This window comes from Rhipicephalus microplus, chromosome 7, assembly GCF_043290135.1.
Source record: "Rhipicephalus microplus isolate Deutch F79 chromosome 7, USDA_Rmic, whole genome shotgun sequence".
Lineage (NCBI taxonomy): Eukaryota > Metazoa > Arthropoda > Arachnida > Ixodida > Ixodidae > Rhipicephalus > Rhipicephalus microplus.
In genome coordinates, this window is record NC_134706.1 from 16,675,858 (window position 1) to 16,693,704 (window position 17,847).

The 17,847-nt window shown below is 48.5% G+C and overlaps 1 protein-coding gene across 3 annotated transcripts in view; it reads left to right on the forward strand.

The window, feature by feature from the left end:
- Nucleotides 1-251: 251 nt before the first annotated feature.
- Nucleotides 252-17,847, forward strand: part of LOC119180261 (uncharacterized) — a 41,378-nt gene continuing 23,782 nt past the window's right edge. For 2 of the 3 annotated variants that reach the window (XM_075868769.1, XM_075868772.1), the window contains exon 1: nucleotides 252-398. In XM_075868769.1, the coding sequence (XP_075724884.1) occupies nucleotides 368-398 (31 nt within the window). In that variant the 5' untranslated portion in view covers nucleotides 252-367. Of the gene's footprint in view, nucleotides 399-16,793; nucleotides 16,977-17,847 lie in introns of those variants that run through there. The other variant, XM_075868770.1, reaches the window with a different exon arrangement.

Below are 17,847 nucleotides of genomic sequence, written 5' to 3' on the forward strand. Positions count from 1 at the left end.
GTAAACACGTTTTTCCTGGACTGTTTGTTGACTTTCCGCGGACTATGTCGTCACTGTTTCACTCGTCGAAACAGGCCGTTTTACGACTTTAAGTTCCGGCAGTAACTTTTCCCCTGCTCGTCTTCGGTCCGATTTGTTTTTTATTCGGAGAAGCTTGCGCGAGCTATCGGTGAATACGGAGAGACAATTTAAAGCTGCCAAGAACTTCGTTTTTCTCGTTTCCGTAGGCTTAACCCGCGAGTGCAGTGTTTGTTATTATCCGCGTTGTGATGACAGTCTGGGGAACATCGTCGCTCCGAAAGCTGACCGTCTCCTAGTCGAGAGAACTGATCTCCGAAGGGAGTGCTTGTGCGGACTGGATTCTGTGATGATCGTCGCACGTCAAGGCAAGACAAGTCGTAAGCATCACGTTTTTTTCTTCTCGTATTCTTGTCGACTTTCACTGACGTCACTTAAACTGCAACACCGGAGTATGAGCGTGAAAAAGAAGCGAAAGTTTGTGATTTCACGTAAATGTCATCACTCATCAGCACAAGTTCATTCGCTGTTCATGCACAAAGACAAATAAACTTAGGTGGCGTGGTTATCACTTTTGGACCGGGTTAATCACCACACGGTAAAGCTGCCCTGACGTCATCAAAAAAGCTATGCTTGAGTACCAGTACGTTAAGAACTTGCATTTATGACGTCATGGCCAAGTTTCGAGCTTGATTCTCGTAGCTGGCTACTTGTGGTAGCAGAGCTATTAGGTGGGCTATTGGTAATCATAAATATTAAAGAAATCATGGTTTACTTGTTACATCACCCTTTGATTTATTTTTTTCTTTTTCTCCTTTTTTCATAATGCCCTCGTTTAAATTTTGTGATTGCAATTGCGTTTATTTTGTGATAGTACTTGTGATAATATTTTAGTTTCCTATATGTGATGCGCTGGCTTCATTTTGTAATAGTATTTGAACATACTTGTGTGTCACTAATGATTGCCTTTTATATGAAGGCTTGGGCTTTTCTCACGTCAACTCCACTTTTTGCCCAAGATTACCCCCGTCTTCACTAATTAAGCTTTGATTCAATTTGATTCCGTTAGTTCGGGTCTAAATACATAAAAACAAGCTTCTTTTTTTTTTACATTCTGCCATTATTGGAGCGGCAGGCGCCATGATCGTGAAAGGAGCTCCCGACCCTGAGCGCAGAACTTTTTTAATACTTCAGTATAGCAGTTTGTTATCGGTTAGACTCCGTTCGTTGATGTATGGGACATGTTGTTCAAGCGAAGACACTGTGAGGGCACAAATAATCGTGTAATTGTGTGTTTGCAGAAGTACAAAGACGTTTTCAGGTGTTCTGTAATTGGTTCTATCCCACAAGGATCGTGCTCTCTTCAGGTTTTCCAACTTAATTAAGCTGTGTAACGTTGTACCATTCTCTTCATGCAGTTAGTTACTGTACCCTGTGATCCGACAGCGCACTGAACAGTACCAACACTTTCGCTAAGATAAAGTTCGATCATTACGAGAACATTTATAGTGTACCTTAAAGTGAAAGCTTTGCGTGTCTAATCGAACGAGAAATTTGAATCTTCGCCACACTCGTCACTGCCCACATGAACGGTGCCAAAGGTCGTCATCATCTTCCTCACCGAATAATAATGATGATTCGATGGGGATGATGACAGATAGCCACTCATTCTAGTCACCTAAGGAACCCTGTGAGTTTCGCACGGTGTAAGACACTTTTGGAAAGCAGTTCGCCGCGGTGTTGCAACGTGGTTATGGCGTTCGGATGCTGGCCATAAGGTCGTAGGTTCGATTCCGGCTGGGGCGGTCCCATTCCGATAGGGGCGAAACGCCCGTGGTCCGTGATCTGCGCGAAGCCAGTGCAAGTTAAAGAACGCCACGCGATAAGCGTTTGAGACGCATTTTTATACAGTGCCTCACCTTGTTCGAGGTATAGCGCATCCAGGACGGGACAGAGAAGAAAAACACAGAACACATACACGGCGCTAACTTTCAACAATGCGGTTTAATCCGAGAAACAGCAATACTTATACCCAAACATGGCGCGTCACAACCACGTGCTAGAACCAGAAAATTGTGATCTACTGCAACTCATGCGACATCCAAATAATGCAATTCTTTCAATGATAATGATATCGATGGCTTGCGTATATATATATATATATATATATATATATATATATATATATATATATATATATATATATATATATATATATATATATATATATATATATATATATATATAGTTAGCGCCGTGTATGTGTTCTGTGTTTTCTTCTCTGTCCCGTCTTGGATGCGCTATACCTCGAACAACATGAATAACCAACAAGCCCGCCGTGCAACCTTATTGCCTCACCACTCCCTGCGGGCCTCGAAGGCAATGAAACGGCAGACGGCGCTGCCTGCACGCTCACTCTCCGGGTAACGCCTTCAGACCTTCCCGGAATGGATCCCTAACCTTATACGGCCTTAACATTTCGATAAATCACCGAATTCTATCGATTCGGCCACGCCATTTATCATAAGCCCTGTAAGGGCCTTACAAAGGCAGAGGAACGCTTATACTCCTCCACCTTTACACCAAAACACTGCTGTGCTCGGCACTTTTCAAATATCTCGATACTGCGTGTACAGTAAAACGCCCACACTGTGCGGAGAAGTCCTCTGACATCTTCTGACATGGTGTGGGCATGTCACTCAACTCCGCACCTCACCGCGAAACCAATCCCCGCCCGGGAGAGCTGGGAGGCAGCCCTGCTCAGCTGTTCCGACCTGGCGAGCCAGAAGGCGTTGGTAAACCGATTTCTAGTCGCGTTGGCTGCCAATGGACTTCTGTAACGAGGAGCCCACCTAGTGTGTGTCAGGAGTGGCCTGCACCGGGCCATCTCCGCCCTACTCCCTGTAAATGTACAAATAATGAAGCTTCTATCTATCTATCTATCTATCTATCTATCTATCTATCTATCTATCTATCTATCTATCTATCTATCTATCTATCACCACTCCCGACCGTATACGCTAAAATGACATTTCAAGCTTTAAACTGTCCACATGAAGCCTTACTGATCTAAGCGTTACGCTGTTTTTTGAATTGAATTGAATTGACTTTATTTCTTCTGTTTATAACGGAAAGCAAGCAGAAGCTAAAGGCCATGTGGCCTGACAAAGGCTTCTGCTCCTACGACAGTTTGGCACGCAGGTCATACATAGCGCAACTCATGAGTACAAAGTATACTGTTGTTTTTTGTTAGCACCACGTAATAAAACGAGAGAGCTCTACTCATGCTGCCAGTTCTGATTTTTTTTTTCGCATCCAAGCAGATTTCTCGTTTCATCCCGTTGCATCACTGCATTCATTCACAAAACTTCATTGGTGTCCTGAAGCCCGGTCTTTTCAGACCAAGGCGGGCTGTGTCCACGTCGGTACCGTCAGGCCGAGCCTTGTGGCGCCATCATGGACCTTCTGGACTCGTACCCGCGATGAGTACTGTCGAAAGCTCCATCACTGCAGCTCTCGACAGTACTCATCGCGGGCACGAGTTCACCCCAACTGCGCACGGTACCGAGCTTACACACGCACTCACACGTGCACATGAACACTCGCGCAAAACATGTTAAACCGCAAGCGCGCGAGTGACTACATAGAGTGCGTCACTGGCATCCGACACTATGTGGCTGTACGCACATCTGCCGACATCTGCGATGCATGGCGTGTCTCGTTTCTCTTTCTCACCGTTTTTTTTTTTTTTTCGCGGTCGTTCGCTATGTGCGCGTTTCCAGTGTACCTTGAGTTCCGCTGCTGGTGCTTTGTCGAGCAGCTGCTTTCGACGAGCCAGCCAACCATGCACAGCGCCTGTTGAACTTGATTTCGCTCTGTTTTTTCCTACTAAACTTCCACGTGAGCTCTATAGATGAAGGCTTAGCTACCAGGTAACGGGGGGGGGGGGGGGGGGGGAGCTGGTTATGTAAGTCGAGCTCTGACGTGCTACACCGAGCTTACCTGGACGCACCTGTCGTGCCGGCTTCCCTTTTGTTCCTGATACTGTCTGTTGCTTTTGAGATTAGAATAGCAATTTCGACTGCCTGCATAGAGTGGGCGTAATTGTACGCAGCTAACTTGAGGACAAAAGATGGTGTGCGGCCACATTAATTTCGGGAGCTGTTCCTCTAAAGGTGTACCGGCGCGAAATTTCGCAGTTGTTCTGATAGCCTCGTAGATGCCTCGTCAAACGCGAAAGTTGACCGCGGACGTCGGCGTCCCGCGGCTTCGAAAACCGCAGGGCGCGGGTTCAAATCCTGGCTGCGGCGGCTGCATTTCCGATGGAGGCGGAAATGTTGTAGGCCCGTGTACTCAGATTTGGGTGCACGTTAAAGAACCCCAGGTGGTCTAAATTTCCGGAGCCCTCCAGTAACGCGTCTCTCATAATCATATAGGGGTTTTGGGACGTTAAACCCCACATATCAATCAAATCATCGGCTTCGAGGACGAGTTGCAAAATATCATTGTCATGTGGTGACGCCACAGATCTTCAAACTTTGTGACGTCGTTATGACGTGTCGTCACATGATGATGTCACCACGCCACGTCGTAACTTGGTCATAGCAGGGCCCATCTCATAGGCAGTGCACAGGTCCACGTTGTGTGCATAAAGCTTTCGAAGGGTGGCGTGACAGGATCAACACGCCAGTGGAGAAGAAAAAAGAAAGAGAGATGGCTAGTCGTGTGCGCGAATTCGTGACGTATACCTCGTGATCTTTTTTGTGGCGCATAGCTACACTGGCTGAGGTGGAGCTGTTTCGCGTGCTTTATCGAGAGCCGTGCTGCACATGCCCGATCCGCAGTGACATCACAAGGCGCGCAGCTGGCGCGCCGGAGGAGGCTTGGAAGTTCCAGGAGTCGCTATAGCCATCGCTCGACACGCGTGAGCTGGCTCGCTAGTCCATCCGTCCATCTAATCATCTGTCCGTCTTTCCATCCATCTGTCCTTCCGTCCATCTATCCATCTGTCCATCCATTCATTCATCCATCCATCCATCTGTCCATCTATCCATTCATCCATCCATCCATCCGTTCTCCCATCTATCCATCCATCCACCTGTCCATCCGTTCATATATCCGTCTGTCCATCCATATATTCATCCATCCATCCGTTCTCCCATCTATCCATCCATCCACCTGTCCATCCGTTCATATATACGTCTGTCCATCCATCTATTCATCCATCCATCCGTCCGTTCATCTATCCATCTGTTCATCTATCCATTTATCCATCCATCCATCCGTTCATCCATCCATCCATCCATCCATCCATCCATCCATCCATCCATCCATCCATCCATCCATCCATCCATCCATCTGTCCATCCGTCCCTCTATCCATCTGTCCATCCGTCCATCTGTCCGTCCGTTCGTCTATCCATCTGTCCATCCGTCCGCCCGTCTATCCATTTATCCATCTGTCCGTCCGTAGCTCACGCTACCTATATCGTGGCACAGCTAAGCCAAGCCACCGCTAATTTCTTTCCCTAACACGAGAGGCTGATCCCTCAAGAGCCTTACAATGTGGACTAGTTATTATAGGTGCATGCAGCTTGAAAAAAAAAATAGTTGCAACGTGTTTTTAAAAGCAACTTTCGGGTAATTCATATTGCCTATAACGCCCTGCTACTGTATATATGAGTTTCTCGTTACACTTCGCACCGATATTGTGATATTGCTGCGTGACCTGGTGACGCAGATGCGGCCACTTTAAATGTTTTTGGTGACGCGCAATGGACCCACTTGAATGTCCTGGTACCAGGTGGCATCACATCTCGCCATACGGGTGGGTGAAGCCAGCAGAATATTCTGCTTTGATGTCATTATGGCGCTAATGTCATTAGATGCGTTACCCAAAATTGATATCAATTTTACTACGCCTGTGTTCATACTGCTTAATTGTAACAGATGAAGTGTATCATCCTACGAGGAGGCCAAGTTTCGGGATATCATGTTGAGCCAGTATTGCCAAAATACGGAAACTTGATGCGTGGGCATCTGTGACGTCAGATTGACCCCATATACAGAAATTTCGGCTTCCGGGACATTCAATAGCGCTTTTGTTACTAAACCTTTGATTGTGTAATTAGCAACACTTGGGCTCACGAAAAAAAAATTGTAAGTCTATATTGATTTAGTTTTACTTTATTTTATTTATAACGAGATTACCCAGCGATTTATGGTTCTCAGCGTGAAACGTAAATAGGGTCTACTGTGCCCTAACATATCTAAAAAAGTTCGCGATAAACGCATTTCAGCGTAAAATAAGCCAAATTTTCAGACGGCTATATATCTCCGCCCATCTCCGGTGACCGCCATTTCGCCATGGCGAGTGTGACGTCATGTATTGCGTGGGGAAGAGCCCTCGTCTCAGTTTCTGAACATCGTTTGAGTTCAACGTCAAGCTGAAACAGCTCGATTACAGGTTTAGTTGTCCACTGAACAAAAATTACTAGGCGGAATGTGAACTGTCACACGGCTTTTCTGTGAGTCGGGCAACAGTGAGTCGTGACGTAATAAACGTTCCGGCTCGCAAACACACCAGCGTGGCCCTACTATCAGACTACTGGCGCGCTTATGACGACATTCAACCATAAAAAAAAAGAACCCCTACAAAGGGCGCTACAGTTTTTCTCTTTCTGAACTTCTTGTTTCTTCAGCTTCTTTTGAACATACAAGGATTAATCCACGTGCAAGGGAGTTTAATAGCGACGCCAGGTAGTAGGCAGGCAGCCGGTACGGACAGAAATGCTCGAGCAGTCCAGCGTCTACAGCTCATGCACCCACTCGCGCTTCGCACGCAGAGAGAGATGGTCCCACTAGTCAGTGCCTTGCGAATTCCACACTACAATACCCCGGCGACGAAGGCGAGCCATCCTGGCGACTCAAGGTGACGAGAGAACAGGAGGGTCGTAGCAGGGCTTGACGCGACTGACGGGGCGACCCACTACACACGCAACACAGATTACGACCGAAAGCGCCCTCTCAAGGCCCCTCTAAAACAGGGATCTGCCTCGGTGGCTCAGTGGTCAGAGTACTCGGGTGCGGAACCGAAAGTCACTCGTTCTGTCCCAGCCTCGGCGGTCACGTTTCGATGAGAGCGAAATCCTATAGGTACACTGTGACGCAAGTTCACGCTAACACAAATTATCGAAATTATCAGGAGCCTATACGTGGTAATTCGTAGCACGAGCCACTTCTGGTCGTTATGCATCATTAACCACCAGAAATAGCCGCTGCCAGGCGTCTATATTTAGTTTTTTCCTGTGTCAGGGTTCCCAAGCCTGACCTCCCTTCAGGAAAATTCTGGGTAAAAACAGTTGCAGAAACTTTGACGTTACATTTGTATTTGGTGCATGGGAACGTTGTTGCCTTTTGTTGATATCACAGCGATGTGGAGTGTGTCGTAGCAGGTGCGCTTCGCAACTGGCAACAACAGCACGTGTTTCCTTTGTTTTTTTTTTTCGCACAGCTATTTTCCTCCCGCACGTTTTGCGTTTCTCTGAAGGTTTTCACCCAAACCTGTTAGAAAAAGACAAAACAAAAATGAATCGCGTACCGTGCGTATCAATTGTACGATTGGAGGAACCACACAAACTTGCGCTTCTTCTTTTGTGTTCTTTGCTTTCGTCCCCAACTGTTTGTTGCGCTCAAATGCGCTAAAAGACGAATCAATTCCAACTATAATAGGCTAGGTATAGCCATTTTTGTTTGAGAGGAACCGTAAGGTCATCTGGGAAGCGAGCTCACGATCCAAACACACGAAATCAGAAGTACGCTTCGTTGGAAGGTGGAAAGAGCGAAAAAGACAGCACGTAAACACAGTGACTTACGCAGTCAGTCACACTCCGCCACTCTGATAGCTTTGTATACGCGATATCACTATCACAGCTGCTTGTCCAAGCCCGCCTTAAAAAAAAAGCCTCAGTAGTGCATTTGTGGCCATCGGCTGCGATATCTTCTGTGGACGACATGTGACTTGACTTCGGCTGATACTTCTGTACTGCCCAGCTGCGCTAGAACGTGTGTCGATATTCATAAAAGAACGATTCCGGACGGCCAGTTGTTGTGTTGCACATACTACTAAAATAGGCTACTGATTACAAGTCACTTACTAACGATGATGATTTCGTATTCGGCCCCGTCATGGCTGAGAAGAATACGAGTGCACCTGGCAAGCGTCCAATCAAGTGACTCGGCTCACATCCGGCCGCGTGTGAATGTGTAAAGTGACAGTATATAATGGATCGACTTCAATCGTGACACAGAGCGCGCCGAATATGCTGCTTATGTACAGACCTGCAATGGTACGATGGAGCACTGGATAGTGTTCAAAAACGTTTTGATGTGTATGTCATGTACAAAACCCTGTTACACTATGGCTGCAGTATGAATAACTCACTGAACCAATTGACGAAATAAATTGCTGGTGACGTCATCAAAATAAATGTTACGCTCTCACCAATAGGCCGTTCTTCATGATCCACTGTATAGAATTCACTGGCGTGAAAAAGCCATGATGTCAAAAAAAAAAAAGTTGATGACGTTGATCTGATGCCCCACCGCGGTGGTCTAGTGGTTAAGGTACTCGGTTGCTGACCCACAGGTCGCGGGATCGAATCCCGGATTCGGCGGCTGCACTTTCGATGGAGGCGAAAATGCTGTAGGCCAGCGTGCTCAAGTTTGGGTGCTGTTTCCATCGCCGACTCAAATTCCAGGCTCACTTGCTCCGCCACAGTACGCACATCGAAGCCCGTGATAGCCGAACAGGTTGCAATCGCGCTGGCTATGCTAGATAGTCGCAGAGAGTCAATATACAGCGACTCCAAGGCGGCTATCAAAGCTTACGAAACCGGGATGGTAGCCCCTCAGGCCCTCCGCATTCTCCAAAGCGTCAAGAGTATCACGCCCCATTCTCTCACTTGGTTTCCCGCTCACCTGGGGTCGATTGAGGGCTCTACCTCTAACCCGAACGAGGGCGCACACGAGGCCGCGCGAGGACTCACTGACCGCGCCGCCTCCACAGTCCCTCTGCCTCGCTAAGAACCCTTACTTACGTACAACGAAATAACAAAGCACTTCTATCTGTCAAGAAGGGTATTCCCTCTCCCACACCCGGCCTTGTGCAGGGCGCAGGCAGTCACCCTAAGACTATTGCAAGCCAGTGCGTATCCTAACCCTGCGGTTCTTCATGCCATCTACCCTGAACGGTATCCAAGTGCGGATTGCCCCGCTTGTGGACTGTTAGCCACATTCAATCATGTGTTGTGGGAATGTGAAGCCATCGGCCCCGCCCTCAGCGAGGACAGGTGGGCTGCGCTTTTACGCAGCCCCGAACTTAAGCGCGAAGCCATGTGCGGTCTGGCTACTGGCAGGTCCCAATGGCAGAAGCCGATCGCCAAAAAACGGCATTTATTACACCAGACGGACTATATGAATTTAACGTCATGCCCTTTGGGCTTTGTAACGCGCCTGCCACGTTTGAACGTCTTATGGATAATACGCTACGTGGCCTCAAATGGAATATGTGCCTCTGTTACCTCGACGATGTCGTGGTTTTCTCCCATGACTTTCCTACGCACCTCCTTCGCCTCGGGCACGTTTTGAGTTGCCTGACCAACGCTGGTCTCCAGCTTAACCTGAAAAAATGCCGCTTCGCTGCACGCGAGCTCGTCATCCTAGGCCACATCGTGTCCAAGCACGGCGTATTACCAGACCCAGCAAAACTTCGAGCAGTCGCAGAATTTCCCAAGCCGACGACCATGAAAGAACTTCGCAGTTTTGTAGGCCTATGCTCTTATTTCCGGCGCTTTGTTCGCAATTTTGCATCTATCATGTCACCGTTAACCCAGCTTCTTCGCGGTGACGTGAACCTCACCTCCTGGTCCCCTGCATGTGACGTTGCCTTCACTACTCTGCGCCGTCTGCTCACTTCCCCACCTATTCTTCGCCACTTCGACCCGACGGCTCCTACCGAAGTGCACACCGACGCCCGCGGCGTCGGGCTAGGCGCGGTCCTCGCTCAACGAAAGCCCGGCTATTCAGAATACGTTGTAGTCTACGCTAGCCGCACTCTGACGAAAGCCGAAACTAATTACAGCGTGACAGAAAAAGAGTGTTTGGCTCTGGTGTGGGCGCTTGGAAAGTTCCGGCCGTACTTATACGGCCGCCCGTTCGATCTAGTAACTGATCACCACGCGCTTTGCTGGCTCTCCACGTTGAAAGACCCTTCTGGCCGCCTTGCGCGATGGGCACTCCGCATCCAGGAGTACGACATTCGCGTCGTATACCGCTGCGGACGCAAACACTCTGACGCTGATGCTCTGTCCCGCTCACCTTTACCACCAGACCAGACGTGCGGAAACACTTGCCTCCAGACCTTGTCATCACTAAATCTCGACTCGATTGCCACCGAACAACGTCGTGACCCGTGGATCGCCTCTCTTATCGAATATTTATCTGGCACGCCCAACCTTCCAGTATCTCGATCCCTCCGACGTCAAGCTTTCCATTTCGCCATCCGCGATCAACTTCTTCATCGACGCAACTACGCTCCCGATGGCCGCCGGTGGTTGCTGGTCATTCCACGCACTTTACGATCGCAAGTATGTGCCTCCCTTCACGACGATCCGCAATGTGGCCACGCCGGAGTGTTCAAAACATATGAACGCCTTCGCCATCGCTACTACTGGCGCGGCATGTACAATTTTGTACGTAAATTCGTGCAGTGCTGTCCTGACTGTCAGCGACGTAAATCAACACTGCCACGTGCGACTGGCGCGTTGCAGCCACTTCCAGATGGCTAGTCCCACGGCTAGTTCCAGAGGCTAGTTCCAGATGGCTAGTTCCAGATGGCTAGTTCCAGAGGCTAATCCCACGTTCACGGGCCGTCAAGCCGAGCTTGGCGGCCCGTGAACGGGCCGCCAAGCTCGGCTTGACGGTCCCAACGTGGGATTAGCCGGGTGGCGCGGGGTCTCCCCTGCGTCTTCTCAGGACAAAAATAAAGTTTTAATCAATCAATCAATCAATCAAGTTTGGGTGCACGTTAAAACACCCCAAATGGTCGAAATTTCCGGAGCCCTCGACTACGGCGTCTCTCATAATCATATTTTGGTTTTGGGACGTTAAAATCCACATGTCAATCATAGTGGAGGGCTCTGAAAATTTTGACCACCTGGGGTTCGCTAACGTGCAGCCGAATCTGAGCACGCGGGCCTACAGCGTTTTTGCCACCATCGAAAACGCAGCCTCCGCAGCCGGGATTCGATCCTGCGACACAACGGTCAGCAGCCGAGTATACCACTAGACCACCGCGGCAGGGCCCATATTCCACCGATATGCGGTATCACACCACAACGTACGGAACACACGCTGCTGACGCAGTTCAGCTGTGACACGCCGCGCAGCATATATAACTCCGCGAAAACAGGAAAGCGATTTCACCGCTTCGCGATCGAAATGCATATGTGCGCCGGAAGCATCACCGAGGAGCACCGGTTGCTCTCCTCCCGCTGGAAAACTGCGCGCGCCGTCAGAAGCCTGCATTTCCATTTCCACACATCAGGTGACCCGAGATGTTGAGAGTGGTTCAAACCATAAGTACCACGTGGTTATCTTATTTCATAAGTGGTTGTCAAGTTCGCGTGAAGAACTGCGAGAAGCCTCATCCGCTCAAGCATTTCGTTTCTTTAACTGGCCCTGATACAGACCACTGAAAGTACACAAAACGGGAGCATTATATTAGTTTCTGGTGTTGCCCCACCGCGGTGGTCTAGTGGCTAAGGTACTCGGCTGTTGACCCGCAGGGCGCGAGTTTGAATCCCGGCTGCGGCGGCTGCATTTCCGATGGAGGCGGAAATGTTGTAGGCCCGTGTGCTCAGATTTGGGAGCATGTTGAAGAACCCCGGGTGGTCGAAATTTCCGAAGCCCTCCACTACGGCGTCTCTCATGATCATATGGTGGTTTTGGGACGTTAAACCCCACATATCAATCAATCAATCATAGTTTCCGGTGTTTTCAGACCAATTTGGGACGACGACTGTCCGTTCACGTGACGTCATGCGAAAGTAAGCTCTTGATTGGTCCATACACGAAGAATATCACTCACTAATTTGTCCTATATATTCTTCTTTGTCATGCAATCGTTTGCCTGTTCTGGTTTATCTTGTATGGTCATCGCGACCGACCAACTGTTTTCACTTCGCCTTGTGCGTTTTAGACTGCGCAAGCGGTGATAATGGCATGTAGCCGAAAAGCGCGAAATCTTGACAGTCTCAACGCTTAGTACTGGCATTCCACGCGTTTTATAAAGAAGTAAGCTGCGAGAAGGAGATAGAGCCTGTTAGAATGCAAAAGCGAAAAACAAACGACTCTTTCATCTTCGAACTCGGGGTGGTTTAGGTGCCCTTGGCTAACAAAGCACCGGTCACCGAAGAAGCGGTCTTGTGGTCTGAACTCGCACACATATTTATCGGTGACAGTGACCTGGTATGCGATCTCCTGGAGTGTCTTGCATTCGCGCTAGCTGTCTCTCCGCCAAGACCTCGACGTTGTCATTGACCCAACGTCAGCGCAGTGACCTGGTATGCGATCTCCTGGAGTGTCTTGCATTCGCGCTAGCTGTCTCTCCGCCAAGACCTCGACGTTGTCATTGACCCAACGTCAGCGCAGTGACCTGGTATGCGATCTCCTGGAGTGTCTTGCATTCGCGCTAGCTCCGCCAAGACCTCGGCGTTGTCATTGACCCAACGTCGGCAACCTTGCTCCAAGCTGTCGCGTCTACTTGTCACCTGCGTTCGCACAGCGTGGAAGGTGACTCACTGCGTGCGCCGTCGCTTCTGTCGGCACATTCGGAGATGACGGAAGACATCCGTCCTTGAACTTCTTTCGCTCCCTCCAGAACAGCGAGGGCTTAGCGCTAAGTGCAAGCCGTAGAATTCCGCTTCACTGATATCGGTTGCAGCAGGTGCAGTTCACAAGGAAGAACAAACATTGTTTTCGGAATAAGGATGCGATGACGTCACGTGGGGGATTCGGCGCTGCACGCGGAAAGGCTACACGCGCGCAGTATCAAAATGTTATCTTGCGTTCGTACTCGAGAAAGCCGGTGCTATGCACGAGATCCCGTGGGAGTTGTAACAGACCGTGTTTGCTATCTGCGCGTCCTTGGATATCGCGTTGTCGTGCGGTACACACGAGATAACGCGAGATGTCGGAAACACGACCCCGGCATCCTGGTTGTATACCACGTCGAGGATTTATGTTTGACTTAACTAAACCTAGATGGAGAGTTTAACTTAAATGGGTCTAAACATCAGTTTATTAGTAAGCCTTCGTTGCGGACCAGCTGCTGAACTCCTGCGTTTAAGTACGAAGTCGATTTATTCATTTAACAGTGATGACCGGATCTATTCCGGTCTTTCAGTTCTCGTCCCGTTTCTTTAGTAGCTAGTGAAACCAGTGACGTTCTTGTTTCTCTTACAACTCCTGATCGAGCACTTACTTCCGGTTTTACGAATATTCAGGAGAACCTTCTAAACACTGAAACTGGTACGCAAGCGACGGCTTTGGGGTCGAGTTATTAGTTCTATTAGATACTTGTGATATCGATGCGCAAGTTTATTCAAGATTATAGCCAAATAAATGTCCGTATAGTTAATGAGAAATATTCGAACGAGTTGATTGTACGTTCACCATGCAAGTCATTGAACAATTTTCGAGCAATCGGCCTAGTTCAATCACTCGCCTCTGAAGTGAAAAACTCGGAATGCCGACGTAGAAGAGAATGGCCTTGGCCAAAGAACGCAAAGTAGAGCATAGCCCTGTTTGTTCAGCGAATGAAAATTCCGCGCGCGCATGCCAGGTGACGAGTTTTTTTTTTTTTTTTTCAAAACCAGACGGCGCCGGTGAGTTCATCTCTCCCTGAGAATGCGCCGATAAGGTCATTGCGCTCATATGTTTGTACTCACTGAGCTATTTTCCGCCTGTAGCCTTTCAGACAAGATACCCCTTTTCTATATTGTTTGTGAAAATAAAACGTGTGAGTTCTGGCAGACATGCTGCAGCTGGCGACGTTGTCTGTAGCTCTGCGCGTCAAAGCCGCAACCTGAAGGGTGCCGAAAAGTTGGCGAACAGAGTAACGCCGCTGGAACTACGTTTTCCCAACGGGGAGGCTTGTGAAGAATTGTTGGAGTGGAAATGTACCGCTAGAGTGAAACTGTGCCCACTCTAAGATGGCGGCCGTAATCGCCATCTTAGGATGGGCAGAGCAAATTTCAGTGTCCTATGAAGAAAGGGAAGCATTTCCTCTTCACGTCTTACAAATTCAATATCGTAAACTTTCTGCTCACACATACTGCTTAAAGTGTGTTTTTGTGTTGGTTTCCTCAACAAACTTCGAAGTCTTCGCAAAGTTTTCAATGTCTTGATAATTTTTTTGAGAGGTCAGGTCAGCCATACTCATCTCGACATGATACTTTCGTCGGGAACAACCATATTATTAAAGTAATCGAGCATTTACACTAGCATGAGTGAAACAACCTAATCTCTAAGCGGATGCCACCCAGAGAGACCAAGTTTCCGAGATGAAGGGTGGACAAGTGCTAGTTTAACTCCGGCCTGTAAAGCGAGGCAATTGCTTCCACTCAACCGTTTTATTTTTATTTTTGAAAACCTAACTGATAATTGATTGTAGAGCATGCAAAGGTCAAAACAAAAGCACAGTAGTCTACATCAGGCCGTAGGCAAAACTTTTTTCAGGGCCTGGCTACGCCACTGGATAAAAGGATTCACCATCGCAGAGCAAGAAGTCCTCTTCTGGAACGACCCCTTGAAAAAGCCACTAGTTGTCCCCATGTTTTCGTGAAACAGAGAAAGAAATTGACAAAAAAATAATAATATTCGTAACAATACAAAGAAATAGCAGGGTCTTTCGACAAGGCCCTGGGTGTGCTTGTAATCTTCAGTCTAGGACGTCATGAGCGGTGCCCGCCCTGCGCGCGCTCAGGACCAGATCGATATACTCTCGGGATTTAAATTACGCGACGCTACGCAGCGTGACTATACCCAGTTTGGTTGGCCTTGGGGTCAGAGGGTTGGCCGCTCATGCGCTGACACGATCAAGTGGTCTGGCATATAGCGCGTTTTCGTTATGACTTTAGCGCGTTTTTATTATCAGTGGTGAGATGGCGCGACAGGCTCGTGTGCGTCAAGGGGCTTTAGTGTGCGTTGGGCGTTCTCTAATGGCCGTCACATCCAGGAGGCGCTGCTTCCAAGCAGCGCGATCTCTTCTGCGCGCGCGCTTATCAGACTCGTTTCTGGAAAGGACGAAGGTCACTTCGCATGCTGCCACGGCCGCGTTTACGGAAGGAGCTTGCTGCCGACACAAGACGCTGGAAGATCGGTGACAGTTGTTCGCGCTTGTCCTGTGCATACCCGTGCGCTTGTTTCGTGCGTCTTTCAGTTTGAACAGCGCGCTGTAAGTTTCGAGCTAGGGCAGTTGTTAGTCCGCGCTCGTCTTGTGTATGCTAATTTCGTGTGCGCTGCAAGTTTCTAGCCACTTGTTGTTCCTAACGTGACTTTGCTGTTGCGGAATCAATGCACAATAAACGCTCAACTACATCTGTAAAGACGCGTCTCACTTTCGTGTTAAACCGATTCCTATATTGGGAATCAGTCACGTTTTTTTTTTTGTTTATAGATTACGTTCGTTCAACTTTCTCGTCAACTTTCTGTTATTTGCCTCTCGTGTAAGCATTGTTCTGGGGCTTTCAACAGTGCTGCTTTAGTGTTATTTCCCAATTTGTCAATCAGGCTGACGGTAATTCCACCTAAACTCGGGGGAGTGTGCTCTGGAATTTTTATTTCGGCATTTTTATTTCCAGTGGGAATTCCCAAGTGCTAGCTCTTCCCGGCTTGTTCCTCTTCCACTCACCGCGTAGATCTCCTGAAAATCTCCTGCCCCCCTTCGTGCGCTTGCTTCTGATATCTTGGTTAAGTTTTCCGTGGTGTTGCTATGCGGTTGTATACAAAGCGGACGCACGGCGTCGCCGATATAAGAGAGTTTTAGTACTGCGTACGCTGCGTACGTGGCGGCGTTGCGTACGTAAGGACGCCACGTTCTGCATAGTGCGCATGCGCAGACCGCAACGCGCACGTATCGCGTTACGTACGCAGCCGCTACGTACGCACGCATGAGATGCGTGCGTGCGTACGTATGAGGTGATCGCGCCGCTCTCGAACAAGTTCGTGACAGCGCGAGACTTCGTTTTGCAAAATGCCGGCATCGAGGGGGCAAGCACCGACCGGCTCTGTGGCTTAAAATATGGCCATGATCTGGCTATAACACTTGGATTGGCTCACATTGGCTGCCAACAACACGTGCTTCTATTTTGATCTACCAGATGGCACAGCACGCTTCACGCTCGTTACGTACGCGGGTACTACGGCGTACTAAAAGCCGATTAGTGGCAAACGACGCCACGTAACGCAAGGCGCTTGCGTGATGCGTACGTAGCACCATTCCGCAGTACTAAAACTCTCTATTATCGGCAGTGCATAGTGCCTCCTGCATCACGCCGCGTTATGGAGGAGGGAAAATTCCTTCCTCCATGCGCCGCGTAGCGGTGATCATTCGCCCGACAGCGCCATCCATTCGTTCGCGCGCTGTCTCCTGCTTCACAAACACATGGCGCGCATGGCAGACAGGCTGCCGACTCCTTGGGTACTAAGTTCTGCGCGCGGATTCCATTCTGAAGTCGCGTCTGCTGCGCTGCGGCAGTTGCTCACTTTAGCTCCGTGAAAGGAGTTACTAAATGGAGTAGTCGGGCAACTTTTTGTTTCTTGGCCGTAGCTGCCGATGCGTCGTAGTTGTCGGCCTATTCAGAGAAGCTACTCCGTGCATTCGTCTTCCTTGGTGGGGTAAGCTATGAATTCGTATTTAGATCGATCCACTTTGATCGATTTTCCTTTTCATACTTGTTCACATCTTTACGTGTGGATAGTAAGCAGGCGTGAAAATCGAAGAAGGAAATACAAGGGGGAACACATAATTAATAGGAGCCACCTTGTCTTTATATTTTATTTCTAATAATATAAAAATTGAAATGGCATTTCCTCTTGAGACTTCAAAGCGTAAGCACCTTTTTTTTTAAATAATAACATGATAATACTTGAGCATTCGCGTCCAAACTTGAATGTGGTCTGCCAAATCAGGTATCATTTACTTACTCTGCATTTTAAAGGCCAGCGTAATAAAGCTCAGTTTGCGGCAGGCGAGAACGTAGCGTTTCAGGAAGCATGTGCTCTGTAGTTCCTTTTGAAACAAAAAGCAGATTTCACGTTCGTTCGTACCTGAAATTTGAAGGATCTTCAGATTTCTGAGTTAACCTTACGGTGAATACATCATACTTTACTGTCAGGAATGTGATCTTTGAAAAATGAATTCCTAAGGAGTGTCCTACTTAGCATAATAAGTTCCAATTCACGAAAGCGTTCCCATACTAAAGCAGCTCCGTAAAAACAGTCACCGGGCAACCGCGCCGTTGAACACACTAACGAAAGTGGTCACCTCTAAAAAGAGTACTGTTCAGTTAAAAATGCCATCATTAATTTCGGCCTGCAACAACAGGGTCCCTACAACACTTTTTCAAACGTTTCGGCACCCAAGAACTAATACCTGCATTCATGATCAGAAAACGTGGCCGATCGGTAGTCGAGGCTCCTGAAAACACGTTAGCCAAACATTATAGCGCTGCACATAGCGTGAGCTAGCAATTGTTCCCTCTTCTTT